The sequence below is a fragment of the Budorcas taxicolor genome, chromosome 12 (assembly GCF_023091745.1).
Source record: "Budorcas taxicolor isolate Tak-1 chromosome 12, Takin1.1, whole genome shotgun sequence".
Lineage (NCBI taxonomy): Eukaryota > Metazoa > Chordata > Mammalia > Artiodactyla > Bovidae > Budorcas > Budorcas taxicolor.
In genome coordinates, this window is record NC_068921.1 from 72,517,462 (window position 1) to 72,545,355 (window position 27,894).

The following is a 27,894-nucleotide window of genomic DNA, read 5'->3' on the forward strand; positions in this document are numbered from 1 at the left end:
TTATTAAAGGTGCTGGTTTGGAAGAAATGTCACCAATCATCTCTTCCCTAAGGCAAAAGTTAAAATCCTAAACCAGTAAGGTGGGGGACACTGAGCCATCTTCCCTTGAGTAAGACTTAGGGAAAGCAATTTTCTTTCCCAAAACTAAAAGTGGAAAACTGCAACACTTGCTCACCCTGCCAAATGGCCACTCCACCCCACAACCTACTTCTTCCCTTTAGTCACCCCTTGAAGGTCCCCTTCTCTCCCATCAAAGAAAACCAATCACTCAACACAAATCCAAGTCATCGAAAGTAAATGCCATGACCCTCAACATCATTTCCCCCACAGACTTCTCAAAAGACAAAATGTCAAAACTTTGGAAATCTTTCAGGAACTTGACTTTGGAGCAAGCTTTTCCTTTTAAGCAATCCTTCCTTATTAACACAGACAGGATAAGTAACTGACAGGTTTTCCTTGATAGCACTCTTCTGTCTGTCTAAAGTTGTGGAAAGGATATGCAAGAGGAAGGGAAGGAGAATCCAAAACAACAAACACAAACAAAACTAACAAACATTATCTGCTCAACAAACTAGTGCCTGATGAGGATATATAGAGAAAGTTATCCCCATTCCTCAAATGGATGTAACATTAAGACCCTGACACTCCTGTCTTGTTCTGCACACATGAACCCACACGTTCACAGGCTACACCAACTGCCTCACCTTCCACAAGGTAATAGAAGGCCTCATCTACTACAGAGAAGAAATCACTGTTAAGCTAAAGAATTATGAGTAGGATGATCAGATCAAAGTAAGAGGATCACTGTGGCTTTGTAGTAGAGTCTGAAGTCAGGCAAGCTGATTCCTCCAGTTCCATTCTTCTTTCTCAAGATTGCTTTGGCAATTCGAGGTTTTTTGTATTTCCATACAAATCTTGAAATTATTTGTTCTAGTTCTGTGAAAAATATGGCTGGTAGCTTGATAGGGATTGCATTGAATTTGTAAATTGCTTTGGGTAGTACACTCATTTTCACTATATTGATTCTTCCGATCCATGAACATGGTATATTTCTCCATCTATTAGTGTCCTCTTTGATTTCTTTCATCAGTGTTTTATAGTTTTCTATATATAGGTCTTTAGTTTCTTTGGGTAGATATATTCCTAAGTATTTTATTCTTTTCGTTGCAATGGTGAATGGAATTGTTTCCTTAATTTCTTTTTCTACTTTCTCATTATTGGTGTATAGGAATGCAAGGGATTTCTGTGTGTTGATTTTATATCCTGCAACTTTGCTATATTCATTGATGAGCTCTAGTAATTTTCTGGTGGAGTCTTTAGGGTTTTCCATGTAGAGGATCATGTCATCTGCAAACAGTGAGAGTTTTACTTCTTCTTTTCCAATTTGGATTCCTTTTATTTCTTTTTCTGCTCTGATTGCTGTGGCCAAAACTTCCAGAACTATGTTGAATAGTAGCGGTGAAAGTGGACACCCTTGTCTTGTTCCTGACTTTAGGGGAAATGCTTTCAATTTTTCACCATTGAGGATAATGTTTGCTGTGGGTTTGTCATATATAGCTTTTATTATGTTGAGGTATGTTCCTTCTATTCCTGCTTTCTGGAGAGTTTTTAAGCCACAGTCATCAAAACAGTATGGTACTGGCACAAAGACAGAAATATAGATCAATGGAACAAAATAAAAAGCCCAGAGATAAATCCACACACATATGGACACCTTGTCTTTGACAAAGGAGGCAAGAATATACAATGGAGTAAAGACAATCTCTTTAACAAGTGGTGCTGGGAAAACTGGTCAACCACTTGTAAAAGAATGAAACTAGATCACTTTCTAACACCGCACACAAAAATAAACTCAAAATGGATTAAAGACCTAAATGTAAGACCAGAAACTATAAAACTCCTAGAGGAGAACATAGGCAAAACACTCTCCGACATAAATCACAGCAGGATCCTCTATGATCCACCTCCCAGAATTCTGGAAATAAAAGCAAAAATAAACAAATGGGATCTAATTAAAATTAAAAGCTTCTGCACAACAAAGGAAAATATCAGCAAGGTGAAAAGACAGCCTTCTGAATGGGAGAAAATGATAGCAAATGAAGCAACTGAAAAACAACTAATCTCAAAAATATACAAGCAACTTATGCAGCTCAATTCCAGAAAAATAAACGACCCAATCAAAAAATGGGCCAAAGAACTAAATAGACATTTCTCCAAAGAAGACATACGGATGGCTAACACATGAAAAGATGCTCAACATCACTCATTATCAGAGAAATGCAAATCAAAACCACAATGAGGTACCACTTCACACCAGTCAGAATGGCTGCGATCCAAAAATCTGCAAGCAATAAATGCTGGAGAGGGTGTGGAGAAAAGGGAACCCTCCTACACTGTTGGTGGGAATGCAAACTAGTACAGCCACTATGGAAAACAGTGTGGAGATTCCTTAAAAAATTGCAAATAGAACTCCCTTATGACCCAGCAATCCCACTGCTGGGCATACACACCGAGGAAACCAGAATTGAAAGAGACACATGTACCCCAATGTTCATCACAGCACTGTTTATAATAGCCAGGGCATGGAAACAACCTAGATGTCCATCAGCAGATGAATGGATAAGAAAGCTGTGGTACATATACACAATGGAGTATTACTCAGCCGTTAAAAAGAATTCATTTGAATCAGTTCTGATGAGATGGATGAAACTGGAGCCGATTATACAGAGTGAAGTAAGCCAGAAAGAAAAACACCAATACAGTATACTAACACATATATATGGAATTTTGAAAGATGGCAATGACGACCCTGTATGCAAGACAGGAAAAAAGACACAGATGTGTATAATGGACTTTTGGACTCAGAGGGAGAGGGAGAGGGTGGGATGATTTGGGAGAATGGCATTCTATCATGTATACTATCATGTAAGAACTGAATTGCCAGTCTATGTCTGACACAGGATACAGCATGCTTGGGGCTGGTGCATGGGGATGACCCACAGAGATGTTATGGGGAGGGAGGTGGGAGGGGGGTTCATGTTTGGGAACACATGTAAGAATTAAAGATTTTAAAATTAAAAAAATAAAAAACTATTAAAAAAATTAAAAAATTAAAAAAAAAAACAAAAGTAAGACGATCTATTCTCAAGAACATGAAGGTTCACTGTTACATTTCCAGCAAGCCCTATCATTCACCCATAGAGGTTCTAAGAGCTTATGGAAGAGCCCCTCAGATTGTACACTGTGAAAGACTGTATAGATTTCACTGAGATAGAAATATGGAGGCTCACACAGAGAAACAAGAATGTCAGCCCAGGCATGGCTGAGGGCAGTCCAGTGCTGCAGCCTGCAAACCTGGGGCTCTCCACCAGAAGCCCAGCACTAACACCTGCCATCCCAAATGGTCCTAAAACTTATGATTTTCTCTAGGAACCATTGTTGCCTGTTACTCAGCTCTCCTTTTGATCCTAATACCATTCTAATTACAACAGAAACAAGAGTAACATTATCCTCTAAAGAGAATACTGATAGATGCAACAAATTCACCAAAAAGTAGTACAAAAATAAAGGTACCTCATTACCATCTGACTGGATTTTTTCTGCTGAGAGACAGTATTTAATAACCAGTTGAGCAAACAGCCCCATTAAGGAATAATGCTATGGACTTCCCTGGTGGTTAAAGAATCTGCCTGCAAATGCAGGGGACACAGGTTCCATCTCTGGTCAGGGAAGATCCCACATGCCGTGGAGCAACTAAGCCTGTGCACCACAACTACTGAGCCCACATGTGCTGACTACTGGAGCCATCACACCTAGAGCCTGTGCTCCACAACAAGAGACGCCACTGCAGTGAGAAGCCCGCACACTGTAACCAGAGAAAAGTCTTTGCTCAGCAGTGAAGACCCAATGCAATCAAATTTAAAAAAAAAAAAAAAACAGAGTAATGCCAGTGGTGAAGGACAGGGAAGCCTGGCATGCCACAGTCCCTGGGGTAGCAGACACTGACATGACTGAGCGACTAAACAGCAAATGCCAGTGCTGGCTCAGAGCTTCCACTCCTTTGTCTGCTCTTTTTTAAAATCTCATTTATTTGCTTGTTTATTTATTTATTTTTTACTTTGCCGGGTCTTCGTTGACACAGACGGGCTCCTTCTTGCTGTGTGGGCCTTCTCTCATTGTGGTGAGTGAGGGCTACTCTCTAGTTGTGGTGGCTGTGCTCCTGGTTTCATTGGTTTCTCTCGTTGCAGAGCAGGGACTCTATAGCACACAGGCTTCAGTAGTTGCACCAAGTGAGCTCAGTAGTTGCAGTTGATGGGTCCTGAGGCATGTGGGATCTCAGTTCCTGGACCAGGGATCAAACCCATGTCCACTGCACTGGCAGGAAAATTCTTAACCACTGACCACTATGGAAGTCCCTCCTCTGTCTGTTCTTGATCGTAATCCTCAATGAGTAAGAAATAAAACAATTGAGAAAATGTTCATTAGCAAACTTGAAACTAACCAAATGAAAACCTTCTGGATAGCAGGAACAAGATCATAAATTGCTCCCATAAAGCCTTCATCTTTGATACCAACCTATAGCCCAGTGAATACCCTTTCCACCAAACAACTGGGAACATAGTTCTTATTCCTTCACAAGAATTCTGCATAACTGTGAAACCATAAAAGATTTTTGAAACAGTCAATATAATACTGCAACAATCATTTCAAAGCTCTACGAGAGTCTCAGTCTTTGAGGCAGACATTTCTTTGTGGAGTCCTTGTTAGTCAACCTCCTGAAAGCACTTGACATTCCGGCTCACCTCTTGCTTCTTAGGGGAACTTATAGTTTCTCTGCTACATCTCCACACTACTTGAAGTGCTTCTGGCCCAACTCTACCATCTTCAAGAAAAACTGAGTAACTCCCTAAGCCACCACCTTAAATACCATCTCCAGCTAAAGAAAGGTTGGTAGGGACACATATGAGAGTTAATAGGAAAAGCAGCTAAAATTAAAATGGCTGGGTTTGTTATGGAGATTTAAGTATTCTTCATTGACAAGATTCTTCTGTGATTTAGAGACATCGTTCTCTTTTTGGTACTGGGGGGAAGACACCTTGACAAATGGAGATTTCCTTCATCAATGTAAATGTCCCTCACAGAAGGGCGACTTCTGCTCTGTCTTTACAATTTCTCCTATTTCTCAAAAAAAAAAAAATCAGCTAAAAATAATCTTTGTGTCAAAAATGCACATTCTCAGGTGACACTTTCTACTACCCTTCAATCATAGTCAATGTCTGTAGTTTTGAAATATTTATAACACCTACAGGAGAAAAAAAAACTCTGTAGGAAGCAGGTGACAGAGGAGCACAGAGCTATTGTCAGAAAAACATCTCTTGACTCTGAGTCTCAGTGGAGGCTGTGGGAGGAGAGGAAGCCTCAGGAGAGAATGCAGAGAACACTGGCCTGGGAGTCCGAACACTGGGCTTCAGAAACCAGGTCGGCCATCTGCGAGTCACATGACCCTAAGCCCATCATGTGCCCACCTGCCCTCCAGGTCTTTGTTTACCTTGAGGAACTGTGGGACAACTAAGAGCCACAACAGCTCAAAGTACTCAAAAACCAACACTAAAAACCAAGTGTAAGCTATGATCATTGTTATGATACAGAAGTCCTGGGAAGAGACCTGCTTTATTAAGGGCAGAGGCTGGTTTCACAAAGGGCTTGGAAAACTCAGTGCTGCTCACAGGCCACCATGCAGAACAACTCTTGAGAAAAGTCATTTATAAAAGCCAACATTTCTGGATAGCAATTAAAAGTTTCACTTCTAAGCACATTTTTTTTTAATTTTTAACCATTATGAATGCAACCTTTAAAAAAGAGGCACCTACTTCCCTGACTTCTAAAAGAAAATTGAATAAGGGAGGAGTGGGGAGAATGAGTGAAATAGGTGATGAAGATTAGAAGGTACAATCTTTTAGTTAAAAAAATAAATAGTGAGATGTGATGTACAACATAGGAAATACAGTCAATAATACTGGAATAACTTTGTATGGTGACAGGGCAACTAGACTTGCAGTGATCATTTTATAATGTATACAAATATTGAATCACTATGCTATATACCTAAAACTAATATGTCAATTATACTTCATTTTTTTATTTTTAATGGGAATAAAACCTTTTTTATGCTTTTTTAAAAATGAATCCACAGGTCATTACTGTGGATATCACTAACAACAAATGGCTAATGCTATGCTCTCAAGATCCGGCAGGGTGCACACAGCAGGTCTCCTCTGCAGGTCCCCTTCTGCTTGGCTCAGTGGCCCCTCCTCCTCTCCCTTGCTGTGTGGACTTCAGTGGTTGCTCTCAGCCCACAGTAACTTTGCCACCAAAGCCTCCACTATGCCACTTTGCCATTTTTAAGCCTCCTGCGTTGAGCAGACTTAAGAGACACTTGGAAGAAAGAAAGAGTTGGGAAATAAAGGCAAAAGACTTATACAGCTCTTGGGGAACCAGTCAAAGCACAAAACCCACTGTGGGACTCAGGATTCTGTTTACCTCCTGCCCATCAGCTGAGCTCCAAAGTGAATATTTATACAAACATGTGCCTCCTTCAGCCTCCACCTAGACCAGAGACCATCAGCAAAAGTGGCCTTGGACAAACAACAAGTGACTGGACAAGGCCAGGCCCTTTCTAATGTTCCTGGGAACAGGACATAAACTCTGGTCACTACACCCCTCTCAGGGGAAGGGACTGGGTGAACCCACTCCGGTTCTCTGAGGTCACCCCACTTACACACCAACAGGTGGAGATCTCGCCTCTCAGAGAGAAGCCCTGATGACCTGGGGAGGTGTTCTCTGTGTCTCTGGTCCAGGCAGAGACTTCAGGCCCCTCCTCCCCACCCTGAGGGCCCTGGGCAGGCGGAGACCTGTCCTCCCCACCCACATTCCCCTTGGAGGTGTACAAAGCGGGGGGGCCAGACATGCTGAGAACTCACTGCCTGTTCTGTTCTAATTAGGGGTGACCTGTAAATGCCCCACGTTCAGTATCAGCCTGGTACTTGTTTCCCGAAGCATTACAGTCACTCCTCAATTCTCACAGGACAGAGGTTCACATACCTTGAAATTCTAACCCCAGAATCCTCGCCCTGGACTAGCATGGCCCTGCCTCTTCCCACTGATGCTGCCAGGAATACCTGCATTGTGGTTGGTCAGAGCACTGTCTGGGAACCACAGATAATCCATGAGTTATCCTGTGCACCAGAGGAATTAAAAAAAGGCTGGAGGTCACAAAATAAATGTGTTCATGTTTTAGAGAATCCTGAGCTGAGTTTAGATCTTCCACCATATAAAATAAAAAGCCACTTAGGGATGGTAATGAGGGGAAAGGTGGTTTCTTAAAGGGCTCCTGGGTCCATCTGAACATAGCATGATGCTACTGCTAATGTCAACATCCTAGTCACTTCTGGCACCCAGGGTACATGGTCACCTGGAATCTACCCTCAATTACAATCCCCAATCTGACTTCCTGCTCTAGGAAGTTCTTGGCATCTTATTTATTAACTTCAGGCCAAGTTCAGGACACATGTGTCTTGAAACCTGTAGACAAAGCTCTCAAGATGAGTCTTCCTGGGAATTCCCTGATGGTCCTGTGGTTAAGATGCTTTGCTTTTATTCCATGGCCGAAGTTAAATCCCTTGTTGCAGAACTAAGATCCCATAATCCACACAGTCAAAAAGAATTTTTAAATAATTTTTTAAATGAGCATTTCTGACACTGGACAAGCTATGAGTCATTGAGATGGTCAGGATGGTAAGTCAGAGTGCCTGAGACATAATGTCCCTCTGTCCTTTATGCTTTGTGAGACCATGGGCACATTATGGAATTACTTGGCACTCAGTGTCCTCTATTCAAAAACCAGGATAATATTAAGTCAGGAAGGTGGATTCCTCCAGCTCCATTTCTTCTTTCTCAAGACTGCTTTGGCTATTCAGGGTCTTTTGTGTTTCCGTATTAATTGTGAAAAATTTTGTTCTAGTTCTATGAAAAATGTCATTGATAACTTGATAGGGATCACATTGAATCTGTAGATTACATTTGGTAGTATAGTCATTTTCACAATATTGATTCTTCCTACCCAGAAACATGGAATATCTCTCCAGCTCTTGTCTAGTTTGGCTCAAATTTATTTTGGTTTGTTCTTAAGTCTAAATCAACATCCCTTTATCCTTCAGGCAGGTTCAAGTTCATTGAGAAGCAGGATGGGGGATTTTGCTTCAACCTCCTGCTCCTCCCTTTGTTGTTCTTGTGGGCGGGGCTGCCACCACATGGAGGAGACGAAGGGTAAATGCAGGTCCCTAGAACCCTGCTGTTCAGGGTCACCCTCTCCAGCTGTTTAAGTCATCTTTGATTTCCTTTATTAGTGTCTTATAATTTTCTATGTACAGTTTTTTCATCTCCTTAGGTAAATTTATTTCTAGATATTTCTCTTTTTTTGCAATAGTAAATGGGATTGATTCTATAATTTCTCTGATTTTTCATTGTTAGTATATAGAAATGCGAGTGATTTCTGTGTATCAATTTTGTATCCTGCAACTTTGCTAAATTCACTGATTAGCTCTAGTAATTTTCTGATACTATCTTTAGGGTTTTCTATACAGTGTCATGTCATCTGCAGTGAGAGCTTTACTTTTTCTTTTCTTATCTGAATTATTTTTATTTCTTTTTCTTCTCTGATTGCTGTAGCTAGGACTTCCAGAACTATGTTGAATAATACTAATATGTTGTTGAATAATAATAATAACAAGACACCCTTGTCTTGTTCCTGATCTTAGGGGGAATGCTTTCTGTTTTTCACCACTGAGAATAATGTTTGTTGTAGGCTTATCATATATGGCTTTTACTATGTTTAGGTAGGTTCCTTCTATGCCCATTTTTTGAAGAGTTTTAATCATAAATAGGTGCTGAATTTTGTCAAAGACTTTTTCTGCAGCTATTGAGATGATCATATGGTTTTTATTTTTCAATTTGTTTATATGGTGTATCACATTGATTTATTTGCATATATTGAAGAATCCTTGCATTCCTGAAATAAACTCAACTTGATCATGGTGTATGAGCATTTTGATGTGTTGCTGAATTCTGTTTGCTAAAATTTTGTTGAGGATTTTTGCATCTATGTTCATCAGTGATATTGGCCTGTAGTTTTCTTTTTTGTGTTGTTTTTGTCTGGCTTTGGTATCAGGGTGATGGTGGCCTCATAGAATGAGTTTGGAAGTGTTCCTCCCTCTGTAATTTTTTTAAACAGTTTTAGAAGGATAGGCATTAGCTCTTCTCTAAATGTTGATAGAATTCTCTTTTTTTTCTTTTTTAGAATTCTCTTGTAGAGTCATCTGGTCCTGGGCTTTTGTTTGGGAGAAATTTTTGATCACAGCTTCAATTTCAGTGCTTGTAATTGGGTTGTTCATAATTTCTATTTCTTCCTGGTGCAGTCTTGGAATACTGAACTTTTCTAAGGATCTGTCCATTTCTTCCAAGTTATCCATTTTATTGCCATATAGTTATTCATAATAGTCTCTTATAATCCTTTGTATCTCTGCATCCTCTGTTGTAACCTCTCCTTTTTCATTTCTAATTTTGTTGATTTGATTCTTTTTTTCTTGATGAGTCTGGCTAAAGGCTTGTCAATTTTGTTTATCTTCTCAAACAACCAGCTTTTAGTTTTATTAATCTTTACTATTGTTTCTTTCATTTCTTTTTCATGCATTTCTGCTCAGATCTTTATGATTTCTTTCCTTCTACTAATTTGGGGATTTTCTCGTTCTTTTTCCAGTTGTTTTAGGTGTAAAGTTAGGTTGTCTATTCAATGTTTCTCGAGGTGGGATTATATTGCTATAAACTTCCCTCTTAGAACTGCTTTTGCTGCATCCCATAGGTTTTGGGTTGTTGTGTTTTCATTGTTATTTGTTTCTAGAATTTTTTTATTTCTCTTTTGATTTCTTCAGTTACCTGTTGGTTATTTAGAAACGTGTTGTTTAATCTCCATGTGTTTGTGTTTCTTAGAGTTTTTTCTCTTGTAATTGATATCTAGTCTCATAGCATTGTGGTCAGAGAAAATGTTTGATATGATTTCAATTTTCTTAAGTTTACTGAGATTTGATTTGTGATGCGAGATGTGGTCTATCCTGGAGAATATTCCATGTGCACTTGAGAAGAAGGCGTATTCTTCTGCATTCAGATGGCATGTCCTGAAGATATCAATGACACCCATCTCATCTAATGTATCATTTAAGACTTGTGCTTCCTTATTAATTTTCTGTTTTGATTATCTGTCCATTGATGAGAGTGGGGGGTTAAAGCCTCCTACTATGATTGTGTTACTGTCAATTTCTCCTATTATGTCTGTTAGCATTTGTCTTATGTATTGAGGTACTCCCATGTTGGGTGCACAGATATTCACAATTATGTCTTCCTCTTGGATTGATCCCTTGATCATTATGTAGTAACCTTATCTCTTGTAATCTTCCTTTTAAGGTCTATTTTATCTGATATGAGGATTGCTACTCCAGCTTTCTTTTGCTTCTCATTTGCATGGAACATATTTTTCCATCCTCTCACTTTCAGTCTATATGTGTCTTTGGGGCTGAAGTGGGTTTCTTGTAGACAGCATATATATGGGTCTTGTTTTTGTATCCATTCAGCCAGTCTGTGTCTTTTGGTTGGAACATTTAATCCATTTACATTTAAAGTAATTATTGATATATATGTTCTTATTGCCATTTTCTTAACTGTTTGGGGATGAGTTTGTAGATCTTCTTTCTTCTCATGTATTTCTTGACTATATAAGTCTCTTTAACATTTTTGTAAAGCTGGTTTGGTGGTACAGAATTCTTGTAACTTTTGCTTGTCTGAAAAGCTTTTGATTCCTCCATCAGTTTTGAATGAGATTCTTGCTGGGTACAGTAATCTTGCCTGTAGATTTTTCCCTTTCAGTACTTTAAATATATCCTGCCATTCCCCTCTGGCCTGCAGAGTTTCTGCTGCAAGATCAGCTGTTAAGTGTATGGGGTTTCCCTTGTACATTACTTGCTGCTTCTCCCTTGTTGCTTTTAATAGTCTTTATTTGTGTTTAGTCTTTGTTAGTTTGATTAATATGTGTCTTGGCATGTTTCTCCTTGGATTTATCCTGTATGGGACTCTTTGTGCCTCTTGGACTTGATTGACTATTTCCTTTTCCATGTTTGGGAAATTTTCAACTATAATCTCTTCAAAAACATTTTCATACCCTTTCTTTTTGTCTTCTTCTTCTGGGACCTCTATAATTCAAATGTTGGTGGGTTTGATATTGTACCAGAAGTCTCTGAGGCTATCCTCAGTTATTTTCATTCTTTTTACTTTATTCTGCTCTTCAGAAGTTATTTCCACCATTTTATCTTCCAGCTCACAGATTCATTCTTCTGCTTCAGATATTGATTCCTTCTAGAGTATTTTTAATTTCAGTATTTGTGTTGTTTGTCTCTGTATGTTTATTCTTCAATTCTTCTTCTGCTGCTGCTGCTGCTAAGTTACTTCAGTCATGTCCAACTCTGTGTGACCCCATAGACAGCAGCCCACCAGGCTACCCCATCCCTGGGATCTTTGTTAATTAATTCTTGCAGTTTCTCCATTTTGTTTTCAAGGTTTTTGATCATCTTTACTGTCATTATTCTCAATTCTTTTTCAGGTAGCTTGTCTATTTCCTCTTCATTTATTTGGACTTCTGTTTTTTCTAGTTTGTTCCTTCATTTGTGTAGTATTTCTCTACCTTTTCATTTTTTTTTAACTTATTGTATTTGAGGTTTCCTTTTCCCAGCCTTCAAGGTTGAATTATTCCTTCCTTTTGTTCTCTGTCCTCCTAATGTTGGTCCAATGGTTTGTGTAAGCTTCGTATAGGGTGAGATTTATGCTGAGTTTTTGTTTGTTTGTTTTTCCTCTGATGGGCAAGGATGAGTGAGGTGGTAATCTTGTCTGCTGATGATTGTGTTTATATGCTTGTTTTGTTTGTTGTTTAAATGAGGCATCCTGCACATGGTGCTACTGGTGGTTGGGTGATGCTGGGTCTTGTATTCAAGTGATTTCCTTTGTGTAAGTTCTCACTATTTGATACTCCCTAGGGTTAGTCCTCTGGTAGACTAAGGTCGTGGAGTCAGTGCACCCATTCCAAAGGCTCAGGGCTTGATCTCAAGTTTTGCGTGGGTCTATATATTCTTTGCCACTGGTCAGGTACTCTTGTCCACTCTCAGCTGGTGTTCTGCATGCACTTCTGTGTCTGAAAGTGTATTCCTGATGTATTGTGGAGAGAGATGTACTCCAGGTCCACCTACTCCTCTGCCGTCTTATTATCTGCTACTAGTACTTCTAATACTACAGAAGATGAGCCCCCACATTTACCAGGTCCTCAACTTCCCACTGCTCTGCCATGACTGCCCAACAACCAACTTCCTGAAAGAGGGCCCAGGGCTCTACCAGTTGCACCTTCCTAGATCCCCAACAGGCAGTATTGCTGGCGCTGGACAACTTTGAAATCAACACTCCACCCTGCCCTCACAAGGCACTGCAGTATCTCAGTGGTCAATGCCCTCTCAAAGGTGGCACTCCACCCCACAAACCTGTCCCCATTCTCTGACACAATGGTCAACCCACCTTTGTCATCAAGGACTCCACCTCCCAGAAACACTCAGTCACCTGTGAGCTGACAGACTCTCTCGTCTCTCCAATTGTGTGGGGCAGACTTCACCTACTCTGCTGCCTGCTGCCCACAGTGCCCTTTGGTACAACACAACCTTTAAACAAGAGCCACACCCCCGACTCTAAACCACCTGGCCCACCCCCTTTATCCCCAACACAGTGGACTTATGACAACTCACCACCTTCTCCAACCCTTTCACAGCACCTGCATCTTCCATCCCTCCTGCTCTCACACACTCACAGGCCACCCATGTCCCTACGGCAGCACTAAGGAACCACCAAGAGCACGAGCCACCCAAGTGGGTCTGCGCAGACCTTGAGCAGGCTCAGCCAGGATATGTGGGCTGATGGCACTGTGTCCCCAGGGTGGAACTGTCTCTCTGGGGGATCTTGACCCGGGATCTTCAGGGTCATGAAAGCCACTAACCTCACTGCTTTCTGTCTCTGGTTTTCTACTGCACATCCCCTCCTACACCTTCTGCCAATGCCAGGCTACCAGGATCCCCCTTCAAGCAGGAAACCACCCCACATCCAGGGACAGAAACCAGCATGGATGGTGCATGGAGTCTCTGCAATTCAATGATGAAGCTGGAGCTTCTCATCACAGGGAGCTCTGGCCTGGGTGACGCAGCCTACAGGGAAGGAGGTGGCCCAGGGAAGGGTGTACTCTTGGGAGCTCTGATAGCTCCAGCCCATATGCAGGGCCACGGGTTCAGTGTCACAGGAAGGAGAGAGGTGATGATCCCTTCTTAGGAAAGCACTTATCAGATGTGAATTGGGCAATTTAACAATTACTTGCTGAGCACCTGTAAAATGTCTTATGTTATCCAGGCTCTGGTCCAAGTTTACGTTCTCCAAACCACATTTCTTGAGTTTGTAGTATATTCTTTTGGTCAAGGATCACTTTCAGCATTTATGTTATTTACTGAGCATCTTTAATATCCTAATATGGTAAAAAATGTCTTTTCCACCATACTAGGTATATGGTATAAAATGTCTTTTCCTTCCACAGCACTATGTTTTAACCTGTTAAAAGGAAAAGAGTTAATCCTTGGAGTCCTTTAAGCATCTGTCCATTCTAAAGATAAACACAACTGCTGGGCTAAATCATGATTTCTAGACATTTTATCCTCTAATCTTAAAATACTGGCCTCTCTCCCCACAGGTCCCATCCATCTCAGTACTGACCTGCATATAGTAAAAAGCAATGCACAGTATAAAAAAAGCTTTTACCTCAAGAAGTATAAAAAATCCAAAAACTAAATAGGATTTCCAGTGACACTTTAAGATTGCTTTCATTAAAGAAGGCTCCCGTGCATCTTTCTCAGCTCTCAAAACTTCTTGATCCCAGTACCTGTGATGAGAAACAAAGTAAAGAACAATATGTCCACCAGACAAAACAAGGAGGTGGCAGACTGGAGGAAAAGCCTTTACTACACGGCACTCTGTGGATGCCCCATAAATGCTGGCTAATTGTTCACTGGATGCCCGAAAGATGAGTGGTGCAGATCCTGAAGCACCAGAAAAACAGGCCTTGAGGGAAAAGTCTCAGTCTCAGGAAACAAGTTCCTGCCAAGCCTTTGCTGGATTCACAGGGTCATGAGCAGCTCAGGAGAGCAGACACCCTCCTCCAGGGACCCCACCTCGAGGGACAGAGTTCAGCCTCCGGGGTCTTGGCTGCAGGTTCTCTCCACTTCCACAAATGCACAGAGAATATAGGCTCCCCAGCTTCCAAAGTGTGTTAAGCCCAGGGTCAGCCTGAGGGGACTGAGTGTGCCATGTCAGGGGAAGGAGGCTCAGGAGAATCCAGAGGAAGGCAAAGCTCCCCACAACACAACATTAGCCACACATGGAAATTCTCAGTCTTCCTCCCCTTCTCCCTCCTGCCTGTGCTCACCCTTGTAGTTCTTCTCCAAGGTGCTGGGAGCGATCTTCCGGAAGCACGGAGTACATGTCATCTTCTTCTAATCTTCGTTTGTAACCAATTTTAAACAAGGGGTTTAGCCAACTGTTAAAAATTAAGAGAAATGGAAAGTCACCAATACAAATCACACATATCTAATTAAGTTCTAACTCTTGAGCTTTATAAAAAAAAAAAGAAGAAGAAGAATACAGAGAGAAATGGAAGAGGAAGAATCAATATAGTGAAAATGAGTATACTACCCAAAGCAATCCACAGATTCAGCACAATCCCTATTAAACTACTAAGGCATTTTTCACAGAACTGGGACAAATAATTTCAGAATATGTATGGAAACACAAAAGACCTCAAATAGCCAAATCAATCTTGAGAATGAAGAATGGAACTGGAGGAATCAGCCTGCCTGACTTCATACTACACTAGAAAAAAGCTACAGTCATCAAGACAGTATGGTACTGGCACAAAGACAGAAATATAGATCAATGGAACAAAATGGAAAGCCCAGAGATAAATCCATGCATCTATGGACACTTTCTCTTTGATAAACAAGGCAAAAATATACAATAGAGAAAAGACAGTCTCTTCAACAAGTGCTGCTAGGAAAACTGGTAAACTACATGTAAAAGAATGAAACCAGAACACTATCGAACACCATACATAAAAATAAACTCAAAATGAATTAAAGACCTGAATGCAAGACCAGAAAGTATAAAAGTCTTAGAGGAAAACATAGACAGACTCTCTTCAACATAAATTACAGCAATATCCTCTATGACTCACCTCCCAGAGTAACAACAATAAACAAAAAGGACCTAATTACACTTTAAAAATTTTGCACAACAAAGTAAACTATAAGCAATGTGAAATGACAGCCTTCAGAATGGGAGAAGATAACAGCAAACAAAACAACTGACAAAGAATTAATCTTCACAGTATACAAGCAGCTCATGCAGCTCAATATCAGAAAAAGTAACAACCTAATCAAAAAGTGAGCAAAAGACCTAAACAGACTTTTCTCCAAAGAAGACATACAGATGGTTAACAAACACATGAAAAGATGCTCAACATGACTCACTTGTTAGAAAAAGACAAATCAAAACCACAATGAGGTATCATCTCACACTAGTCAGAATGGCCATCATCAAAAAATTCTACAAACAATAAATGCTGGAGAGGGTGTGGAGAAAAGGGAACCTTCTTACACTGTTGGTGGGAACACAAACTGGTACAGCCACTGTTTTTGGAGAACAGTGTGGAGATTCCTTTAAAAACTGGAAATAGAACTGCCATTTTGAGTTAAATTGGGTGAAGTCTCTCAGTCATGTCCGACTCTTTGCGACCCCATGGACTGTAGCCCACCAGGCTCCTCCGTCCATGGGATTCTCCAGGCAAGAATACTGGAGTGGGTTGCTGTTTCCTTCTCCAGGGGATCTTCCCGACCCAGGGATCAAACCCAGGTCTCCTGCATTGCAGGCAGACACTTTAAACTCTGAGTCACCAGGGAAGCCCAGAAAACTGCCTTATGACCCAGCAAATCCCACTGGTGGGCATACACCTCAAGGAAACCAGAATTGAAAGAGACACATGTACCCCAATGTTCATTGCAACACTGTTTACAATAGCTAGGACATGGAAGCAACCTATATCTCCATCAGCAGATGAACGGATAGGAAGTTATGGTACATATATACAGTGGAATATTACTCAGCTATAAAAAGGAACACATTTAAGTCAGTTCTAATGAGGTAGATGAACCTGGGGCCTATTATACAGAGTGAAGTAAGTCAGAAATAGAAAGCCAAATCCTGTGTATTAACACATATATATGGAATTTAGAAAGATGGTACCAGTGATCCTACATGATGGGCAGCAAGGGAGACACAGATGTAAAGAACAGACTTTTGGACTCAGAGGGAAAAGGCAACGGTGGGATGACTTGAGAGAATAGCATTGAAACATGTATACTATCATATGTAAAACACATGGCCAGTGCAAATTCAATGTATGAAACAGGGCACCCAAAGCCAGTGCTCTGGGACAACCCAGAGGGATAGGGTGGGAAAAAAAGTGGGAGGTGGGTTCAGGATCAGGGGGACACATGTATACCTGTGGCCAATTCATGATGATGTATGGCAAAAACCATTATAATATTGTAAAGTAATTATCCTGCTGCTACTGCTAAGTTGCTTCAGTCGTGTCTGACTCTGTGCGACCCCATAGATGGCAGCCCACCAGGCTCCTCCATCCATAGGATTTTCCAGGCAAGAGTACTGGAGTGGGGTGCCTTTGCCTTCTCCAAAATAAATTAATTTTTAAAATAATTAGATATGTGTTTACACACACACACACACGTATACACCCTAATTCTATACAATGAGAGGCCCTGGATTAATGACATACTGGTAGCAAAGAGCATTCCGGTCCTTAGATCTTGGGGTTCTGTTTTTTTTAACATACACAATTACATTTCCTTTCTTGTGGTGAGAATTTTTAAGGTCTAATTTCTTAGCAGCTTTCAAATATGCATAGAGTATTACTAACTATAGTCACCACACCAAACATTACATCTCTAGAGCTTACTTATTTTATAACTGGAAGTCTGCACCTTTTAGGACCCTTCACCCAGATCTTAACTTTCTGATACCCTTCTTCTCTAAAAGGAGCCAAGGCTCCTTGAAGAAATAGCTGGTTCCAAGGTTGAGGCAGTTTATGTAAGCACCTAATAATCAGCTTTTTTGATTATAATATAAATGCCAGACATTAAGCTTTTTTTTTTTTTTCAGACATTAAGCTTTGGAGACATCCTTGTTGAAGACAGCCACCTCCAATGAACACGTGCCAGCTACACAACTAGATAGAGCCAGGCCACCCCACCCACGAAGTTCCCGCTTGGGAGAAAGCTCTGGTTGACCTGATAACAGACTATCTTGCTGACTGCTTGGTTCTCCCCTCTCACACTTTATTTCCTGCTCTTGTGTTTTAAATTCACCAATAAACAGTGAAACTTCAAAATCCTAGACACCCCACCCTCAAGCCCCAAAAGGCAGAATCTCAAATCCAGACTTACTCACGTGCCCTCTCCCTATTCAGGACCTGGCTGTGTCACCCCAGGTATGTCTGGTACCCTCCACGACACGTGAATGAGTGATACACCTCATCATTTCAAAGTCCCCGGACGGTTGCTGCTGACACGTGTCTCACAATCATAAGAACCACAAGAGCCAGTCAAGCCACAACATTGGCTCCAAAAGGAGAATTTCTGTGGGGGCTGCTCATAACTAGTATGAGCCCTGGTAAGCAGAGCCCCAGGCAATCCCAGCAAAAGCCTGTCTACAGCGTAAGACCTACAGGCAGAGAAAGTCCAAGAAGGAACAACTTGCACCATAAAATAAGGAAGCCCTGAAAGAATCATGAGGTTGTAAAGAAAGCATAGAGAAGCCAGCTTGAATGACTTTTACTAGACAAATTGGGGATACGTTGAGAATCAAAACAAATAAATGGCAATGAATAACAACAAATTAAACAAAGAAAGGATCTCTGAATCCATGTTGTTACATTAACAGGAAAGAAAGGAATGCTCTTGCAAACAAAGGCAAACAAACACAAAAGGAGTGATGGAGTCAGAAAATTATCAATGTAAGTTAAAATCAGTGGGTGAAAGTTTGATGTGGAAGACGGTATCCATATAATCTCAAATTCTCTCTCTGCAAATTACTTACTATATAGGGAAAAAAGCAGTTAACTATACACATGATACCCCTCAAGCCCTGTTCAAATCAATTAGGCATTATTTAAATGATAATAAAATGTAGAGATAGCCCAAAGATTAATATCGTTTTCCTGACCTTGCCAGGGTAAGGAAATTTTCAAGGTCAGACAATAATAAACAGTGAAAGCAGAGATCACACTTCTTTTATACAATTATTCCAAGGAGAGTATGTGAACAGAAGTGATGCTCAAGAATTATTTATTGAATGTATGAATGTCCATGAATCATTAAAGAAGCAATAAGAGAAGCTGAGCTTCAACTTTTACAAACTCTGGTAGGTTGGCACCTCAAAAGAACCCCAAACCAGGAGACAGAAGACTGGATCCTAATCCCAACAGTGGCAAAGAGGACCCAGGGCCTTAACTGTGCTCCTTCCTCCACTCCAGGTCAGCATCTCAGTGACCATTAATATGTCTTCAGTTTGGTTCAGTTGCTCAGTCATGTCCGACTCTTTGCGACCCCTAGAATCTCAGCATGCCAGGCTTCCCTGTCCATCACCAACTTCCGGACTTCACTCAGACTCAAGTCTATCAAGTTGGTGATGCCATAGTGTCACCTCATCCTCTGCTGTCCTCTTCTCCTCCTGCCTCCAATCCCTCCCAGCATCAGGGTCTTTTCCAATGAGTCAACTCTTCACATGAGGTGGCCGAAGTTTTGAAGTTTCAGCTTCAGCATCAGTCCTTAAAATGAACACCCAGGACTGATCTCCTTTAGGATGGACTGGCTGGATCTCCTTGCAGTCCAAGGGACTCTCAAGAGTCTTCTCCAACACCACAGTTCAAAAGCATCAATTCTTCAGCACTCAGCTTTCTTCACAGTCCAACTCTCACGTCCATACATGACCATTGGAAAAACCATAGCCTTGACTAGATGGACCTTTGTTGACAAAGTAATGTCTCTGCTTTTCAATATGCTATCTAGGTTGGTCGTAACTTTCCTTCTAAGGAGTAAGCATCTTTTAATTTCATGGCTGCAATCACCATCTGCAGTGATTTTGGAGCCTAAAAAAATAAAGTCTGACACTGTTTCCACTATTTTCCCATCTATTTCCCATGAAGTGATGGGACCGGATGCCATGATCTTTGTTTTCTGAATGTTGAGCTTTAAGCCAACTTTTTCACTCTCCTCTTTTACTTTCATCAAGAGGCTTTTTAGCTCCTCTTCACTTTCTGCCATAAGGGTGGTGTCATCTGCATATCTGAGGTTACTGATACTTCTCCCAGCAACCTTGATTCCAGCTTGTGCTTCATCCAGCCCAGCGTTTCTCATGATGTACTCTGCATACAAGTTAAATAAGCAGGATGACAATATACAGCCTTGATATACTCCTTTTCCTATTTGGAACCAGTCTGTTGTTTCATGTCCAGTTCTAACTGTTGCTTCCTGACCTGCATATAGGTTTCTTAAGAGGCAAGTCAGGTGGTCTGGTAGTTCCATCTCTTTCAGAATTTTCCACAGTTTGTTGTGATCCACACAGTCAAAGGCTTTGGCATAGTCAATAAAGCAGAAATAGATGTTTTTCTGGAACTCTCTTGCTTTTTCTTTGATCCAGTGGATGTTGGCAATTCGATCTCTGGTTCCTCTGCCTTTTCTAAAACCAGTTCATGTATTGTTGAAGCCTGGCTTGGAGAATTTTGAGCATTACTTTACTAGCGTGTGAGATGAGTGCAATTGTGCGGTAGTTTGAGCATTCTTTGGCATTGCCTTTCTTTGGGATTGGAATGAAAACTGACCTTTTCCAGTCCTGTGGTCACTGCTGAGTTTTCCAAATTTGCTGGCATATTGAGTGCAGCACTTTCACAGCATCATCTTTCAGGATTTGAAATAGCTGCACTGGAATTTCATCACCTCCACTAGCTTTCTTCGTAGTGATGCTTTCTAAGGCCCATTTGACTTCACATTCCAGGATGTCTGGCTCTAGGTGAGTGATCACACCATCGTGATTATCTGGGTCATGAAGCTCTTTTTAGTACAGTACTTCTGTGTATTCTTGACACCTTTGTCTTACTATGTCTCAATTTCCTTCCAAAACAAAAGTATAAGTCTGTGAGCTTTACCACTAAACAGATTTGAAACATGTTAAGCCATTTATCCTACAGTCATTCCTCACAGAAAACACTCAGGGAATTAGCACTGGAACATTTCAAGATGATGACAGTCTGTCCCCACACTAGTGCAGGATGAAAAGAAATCTGGAAATTGTTTGCAAAATAATGTGAATGTACTTAACAATGCTAAACCATATGCTTAAAAAGGGTCAAGATGATAAATTTTATGTTGTGTGCTTTTTTCCACAATTCTAAAAAAATGTAATGAGAAAAAAATTGCACATGATATGCCTCAGTTGGAAATCTTCCTGTGTTAGAGTCTGGACTTTGTCACTTTCTGGTTGTATGACCAAAAACTAACAACGTACCATCTCAGTATTGGCCCCTGGAAACTGAGGAGAACATGTGGAGATAACACCTCCCAAGGCTGTTGAGGTGTCAGTGGAGAAGGCGGTGTTGCTCTAAACAGAACAACATCTCACCAGACAAAGAGCAGCCATCACCACAACAGAGCTGCTTAGTAATCCCATTGTACCCGGTAGAAAACCTCTGATAATTTTGATATATGCAGTTACAATGGCAGAGACTGACAGGAAGAACAAAGACTCTGCTTCTTTCCTGGCAAGGAATCAGCCAGTGAAAAGCCTTGGACTCATTCCTTAACAGACCTGCCAACTTCCTTTCCCTTCTATAATAGTAATCTCTTTCCGTGGCCCTTTGAGGACTTGCATGTATCTCCCCACAGTTGTAAACACTGAATTACAATTTTCCATTGATACCATAAGCCTGTCTTTGCCAGAGAAATTTCTGATACTGTATTTGTTTCATGCCAACAGAGAGGAAGGTGGTTAACATGATCGGGGGACCTCTGGAAGACTCAGAAAGGCAACTTATTCCCTTGACACATCTGAAAAGACTCTAACTGACACCTCTCAGGGTGATGACGTAGCATGATCAAGATTTTAAAAAAAATCAAGAAAAAACTACAAGTGATGAATTTGTTAGGCAGTTTAGTTTTCCACAAGGACACACCACACTTCTGGGATGTTCTACATCTAGCTTGAGGCTTTAGTTATTGTATAAAATTACCAAAACTCATCAAACTAAATGCTTACAGGGAACAGATCAAGACCAGAGAAAGAGCCCTGCAGAGGTCATGCAGCCTCAATCTACAACATGGGGATCTCTGACTGTTAATGAAGAACAAGTGGTATTCTGAAAATGGTGCAAAGAATCCTAGTTTGAAATTAAACATTTCTATGTAACCATGAACTTCCAGATGTTCAAACTGGCTTTAGAAAAGACAGAGGAACCAGAGATCAAATTACCAACATCTGCTGGATCATGGAAAAAGCAAGAGAGTTCCAGAAAAACATCTATTTCTACTTTATTGACTATGCCAAAGCCTCTGACTGTGTGGATCACAGCAAACTGTGGAAAATTCTGAAAGAGATGGGAATACCAGACCACCTGACCTGCCTCTTGAGAAACCTATATGCAGGTCAGGAAGCAACAGTTAGAACTGGACATGAAACAACAGACTGGTTCCAAATAGGAACAGGAGTACATCAAGGCTGTATATTGTCATTCTGCTTATTTAACTTGTATGCAGAATACATCATGAGAAACACTGGGCTGGATGAAGCACAAGCTGGAATCAAGATTGCCAGGAGAAATATCAATAACTTCAGATATGCAGATGACACCACCCTTATGGCAGAAAGTGAAGAGGAACTAAAAAGCCTCTTGATGAAAGTGAAAGAGGAGAGTGAAAAAGTTGGCTTAAAGCTCAACATTCAGAAAACTAAGATCATGGCATCTGGTCCCATCACTTCATGGGAAATAGATGGGAAAATAGTGGAAACAGTGTCAGACTTTATTTTTCTGGGCTCCACTGCAGATGGTGATTGCAGCCATGATATTAAAAGATGCTTACTCCTTGGAAGGAAAGTTATGACCAACCTAGACAACATATTGAAAAGCAGAGACACTTTGCCAACGAATGTCCATCTAGTCAAGGCTATGGTTTTTCCAATGGTCATGTATGGATGTGAGAGTTGGACTGTGAAGAAAGCTGAGCACCGTAGAATTGATGCTTTTGAACTGTGGTATTGGAGAAGACTCTTGAGAGTCCATTGACTGCAAGGAGATCCAACCAGTCCATTCTGAAGGAGGTCAGTCCTGGGTGTTCATTTTAAGGACTGATGCTGAAGCTGAAACTCCAATACTTTGGCCACCCCAAGCGAAGAGTTGACTCATTGGAAAAGACCCTGATGCTGAGAGGGATTGGAGGCAGGAGGAGAAGGGGACAGCAGAGGATGAGGTGACTGTATGGCATCACCAACTCGATAGACATGAGTTTGAGTAAATTCCAGGAGTTGGTGATGGACAGGGAGGCCCTGCATGCTGTGATTCATGGGGTCACAAAGAGTTGGACACGACTGAGGGAATGAGCTGACTGACTGACTGATGCATTCATAATCATTAGTTACTGAGGGCCTAATAGCACCAACCTCCCTAAACCATCTCAACAATCGGCTAGTTCACATCCACCCCTCATGTCATCAGCTTCTCTTATCAGAGTCTCTGGAGAGTCTGACTTGACACCAGTGGCAGTTTCCACATCCGCACTCACTTTGCAAGGGGACAGTTCACTGACTGAGACATGGCCACTGTCAGTGGAGTGAGGATGTAACCACTCCCTGATGGGCCAAGTGCAGCTAATCCAAGACCCTGCTCCACCCTCATTTCTAGGGATAGGCCCTGAACCAACACCCAACCTGCTGGCTTCTGGGATGAGGGGGGAAAGAAATGCATAGCTCACCTCCAAGGCTGCAGGGCAAGGCAGCAGGGACATTGCCAGGGAGAGTCTCAGCAGACTGGACATGGTTCAAAAATTGTGCCACTGATTTCCAGTAATGGGAAAAAGGAAGAATCACTCAATAAACTATGATAGGAATATAGGCTGTTTGGGAAAATGGGGTCTATCTTATGCCAAATACTAAAAAAAAAAAAAAAAAAATTCTACTTTTTTGTTAGAAATAAAAAAGAAAAGAGGGCCAAAATAGAATGCTTACAGAGATTTAGAGGATGCTAGGATTTTAAAAAGACATTATGAAAGCAATAGGAGAAACCAAAAAGAAAATTCAATTAATTGTATCTAATTTAAAACCTCTAAAGAACAAATGAAAATCTGAAAAAGTATTATATGCACTATTGCAAATTATTCAAATATAAAAATGCCTCATGGGAAAAAATGTCTATGAAGAGACAATTCAAAGAAAGACAAACAGTCAATAGACATAAAGTCACAACTCTAAAAATCAAATAACTTCTTATTAAAACTGATATTGGACTTCCTTGATGGTCCAGTAGTTAAGAATCCATCTGCTAATGCAGGGACACAGGTTTGATTCCTGGTCCAGGAAGATTCCACGTGGCATGGAGCAACTAAGCCCATGAGCCAAAACTATTGAAGCCCACTCGCCCTGGAGCCTGTGCTCCATAACAAGAGAAGCCATGCACCACAACTAGGGAGTGGCCACCAGTCATCACACAACTAGAGAAAAGCACGAGAGAGGCAATGATGGCCCAGAGTGGAGAGCAATAAATAAATAACTGCTTGACATTTTTAACCTCAGGCCTATAAAAAATGTAATTCAGGTACTCACAAATAAAAATGAAATAGCACACAAGCAGTTTTTAAGCAGGCAAACCTGATGGAACAGAATTCAGCTTTCACCAGTTACTCTACTTCTAAGAAACAGCCAAATTATCAGTAAGAGTACGTGGCTAACAGAAATAAACTTTTACTCATTTCTTCTTCTGTAGTTTTAATTTTATTACAGAAATAATAAAGCATATATTATTTTCTAAAATCCACGATAATTATGTATAGCCATAATGCATGCCTTTTTTTTGACCCTAAGTCCCATCTGTGTTTTGAAAACACTAAAACTCCAGTGAGATCATTTGTATAAACACAATAAGCTAGTTACTGGCATCATTTGCAAGTTTAGAAAGCAGGTGAAACACGAGAAGAAGAGCAAACACCCAATGAGAAGATGAGAGTTTTTCTCTACAAGGCGGACTTTGTCTCTGGGCAGTACTTCCTGCCTGGGCTCATGTCAGCTTTCCCCAGAGCAGCGAGTGGGGAACACAAGGAAATCACGAGGGTACCTCAGACTTTATGTACAGGCTGGAAATTGTGGTCAACAACTAACTTCACAAAGTCTGGACTCCTTTTAAAAGTTAACATTGAAGTAGTAATGCCAGTGGGAGGGGTGGCTGAAAGCAGAAGCAAGTCTCAACCTTCCATCAGAATCACCTGGAGCTTATTTAACCCCACCCCCAGAATTTCTAACTTTACACAATTGGTCTACAAAGAGTGCAGGGGGATTTGCGTTTCTAACAAATTCCCAGGTGAAGAGGATGAGCAGGTCAGAGAGCTATACTCTGAGAACAGTCTCCCTAAAGCTTGATTATAGAGATGTTTCACATGCATCATCTCCAACAGCAAGAACTTTAAGAACTTCCCTTGAGCGACTCCTGCCAATAAGACCAAAGGTGTGTTTGGAATTGGCTTCTCTGTGCATTTACAAACAAGGACACAAATAGAACCTACTCGATACAGCACAGGGAGCCAGACTGCCTGGTCTGGGATCCAACTCTTTCACTTTCTAGCTATGTTCTGGCAGACAACTCACTCAACTTCTCTGCTTCAGCAACTTCAAGTGTGAAATAAGAGGTAATAGCTTCTCTCCTTCCAACAGGAAAACTGGAAATTGGTGTCTACCAAAATCAATGAAAAGTCTTTATCTTCCCATTTCCACACACATTTTGAAAATCCACAGACAGAGAGTTGCTTGCCCTGCCTTTAGCAGATGTTTGACTGTTTCAGCATTAGTTAGAGTAACCACACCCACATCCCTTCTTCTAAGCCCCTCTTTCCTTAAAGGCCACCAAATGACCAAGAGATGTAACTACACACTGAATACACCACCATCAGAACAAGCATAGTAGCTTCCATTCCCTGGGAATCCCCTTAGGCTGTCCCATAAAAGAAGTATCAGACTTTGTGGAAAAGATGAATAGGTTAGGTTCCAGAAACAAAAGACCTAATAATCACCCAAGAGTGATTAAAATCCAAAAGTTCAGGCCTGCCTAGTTAGTTCAGTTCAGTTCAGTTGCTCAGTCATGTCCGACTCTTTGCGACCCCAAGAATCTCAGCATGCCAGGCCTCCCTGTCCTCCCACAGTTTACTCAAACTCATGCCCATCGAGTCGGTGATGCCATCCAGTCATCTCATCCTCTGTCATCCCCTTCTCTTGCCCCCAATCCCTCCCAGCATCAGGGTCTTTTCCAGTGAGTCAGCTCTTCGCATGAGGTGGCCAAAGTACTGGAGTTTCAGCTTTAGCATTAGTCCTTCCAATAAACACCCAGGACTGATCTCCCTTAGAATGGACTGGTTGGATCTCCTTGCAGTCCAAGGGACTCTCAAGAGTCTTCTCCAACACCACAGTTCAAAAGCATCAATTCTTCAGCACTCAGCTTTCTTCACAGTCCAATTCTCACATCCATACATGACCATTGGAAAAACCATAGCCTTGACTAGATGGACCTTTGTTGGCAAACTAATGTCTCTGCTTTTGAATATGCTATCTAGGTTGGTCATAACTTTCCTTCCAAGGAGTAAGCGTCTTTTAATTTCATGGCTGTAATCACCATCTTCAGTGATTTTGGAGCCCAAAAAAATAAAGGTCCCAACTATTAGATGAAGACTTCAGGTAAGAGCTTCAGCTCTCTGCAGCGTTTTTCATTGGTGTTTCCTCACAGTTCAGGGACCCTTCAGTGGTTTCAGGACCAAATGACTTCTGGGCAGGACCACCTGCATCAAGACCATGCACTGCTTCTCTGAAGGCTAAAGATCTGTGTAAGACCCCACAGGTTTCAGGGACCACGTTCCCAGGGTTTGGTCCTCAAATGTGGAAGTAGAGGCATTCACAATAGAGAAAGGGGCTGTTCAAATACATACTCCAGTCCTGGCTGTGTGTCCCAGGCAAAAGCAAAACGCATTCAAGAATAGTATCCCCATTCGTTACATTAAAAACAAGTGTTTTTACACACATGAAACTTGTCACAAATAGATACCAGGAAATGCAGTGAGAGATGTACAGGGAGAGAGGGAGGGAGACAGAGAGACATTGTCATAGGCACAGTGACGAGGGAGCCCAGTGCAGGCAGAACTCAGCTGTGACCTAAGGAATATGGGGGGAATGGGGACGTTCTCGGAGAAGGCAATGGCACCCCACTCCAGTACTCTTGACTGGAAAATCCCACGGATGGAGGAGCCTGGTAGGCTGCAGTCCATGGGGTCGCTAAGAGTCGGACACGACTTCACTTTCACTTTCAATTTCCACTTTCATGCATCGGAGAAGGAAATGGCAACCCACTCCAGTGTTCTTGCCTGGAGAATCCCAGGTATGGGGGGAGCCTGGTGGGCTTCCGTCTATGGGGCCGCACAGAGTCGGACACGACTGAAGCTACGCAGCAGCAGCAGCAGCAGCAGCAGCAGCAGCAGCAGCAGCAGCAGCAGCAGCAGGGGACGTTCTTGGACTATGATAGCAGTGCAGGGCACTAATTGGATAAAAGCTGTTCATAACTGCTTGCTTAGGGGAAAAATAAGCATGCCGCTTTAGTTCAGAACTGCGAATTCCTGAGCGGTACTGGGGAAGCTGGCTAAGGATGGAGTGTGGGTGTGTGGTATTGGGTGTTGGGGGGGAGGAAGGCGGGGGTGGAGGGGGTCCTTCTCCCGCTTGGCGGGAGACTCCCCTTGGGCAGCCTGGGTTCTCAGCTTCCCTGCCTCCTGCTTCACTCGCCGCCCCTCCGGCTTCACCCGCTTCCCCTCCTACTAGGGCCTAAGGAGTTCGCTGGTGGGGCAGCGAGCTACAAGTCAGGGAGCCCCACCACGAGTTCCCTCTCCCGGGCTCTGCTCCCCTCGCCAGATGCCAGGGGCCACGTGGCCCCACGAGCTACAAGCAGCCAGGTCCCCAGGGCGCCAGCGGAAAGCGCTCCCTCGCCCCGACCACCCCCCTCCTCGGTCCCCAAAAGCGCAGCGGCTGCGTCAAGCACCTGCCCCACGACGGCGGAGGTGTCCCAGCCCAGGCGGGCTCTCACCAGAAGAACAGGCGCGAGCAGAAGTTCGCGTCCTGCAGCGGGTTGGGCTTCCCCATCTTGCCGGCGGGGGCGGCCGCCGGTTGGGGTCGCGCTGCTCTGGTGATGGAGCTGCTTCTGGAGGCGCCGGCGGGGAGGCTGGAGGCTCAGACACAGCGCGGTCCTCTCAGGGACACAGAACCACCTGCTTCAGGGAGTGGAGCACCGGCGGGCAGCCCGCTCTGCGCCTCTGCCTCTGGGGCCTGGAGTCGGGAGCGGTGGGAGCAGCAGGACCA

At 42.2% G+C, this 27,894-nt stretch overlaps 1 protein-coding gene across 1 annotated transcript in view; it reads right to left on the minus strand.

The window, feature by feature from the left end:
• LOC128057493 (ATP-binding cassette sub-family C member 4-like) overlaps positions 1 to 27,666 on the minus strand; it is a 213,842-nt gene extending 186,176 nt beyond the window's left edge. Inside the window, 3 exon segments of the mRNA XM_052649910.1 lie at positions 13,942 to 14,062; positions 14,606 to 14,716; positions 27,623 to 27,666. Coding sequence (XP_052505870.1) covers positions 13,942 to 14,062; positions 14,606 to 14,661 — 177 coding nt within the window. The 5' untranslated portion in view covers positions 14,662 to 14,716; positions 27,623 to 27,666.
• Positions 27,667 to 27,894: the final 228 nt, after the last annotated feature.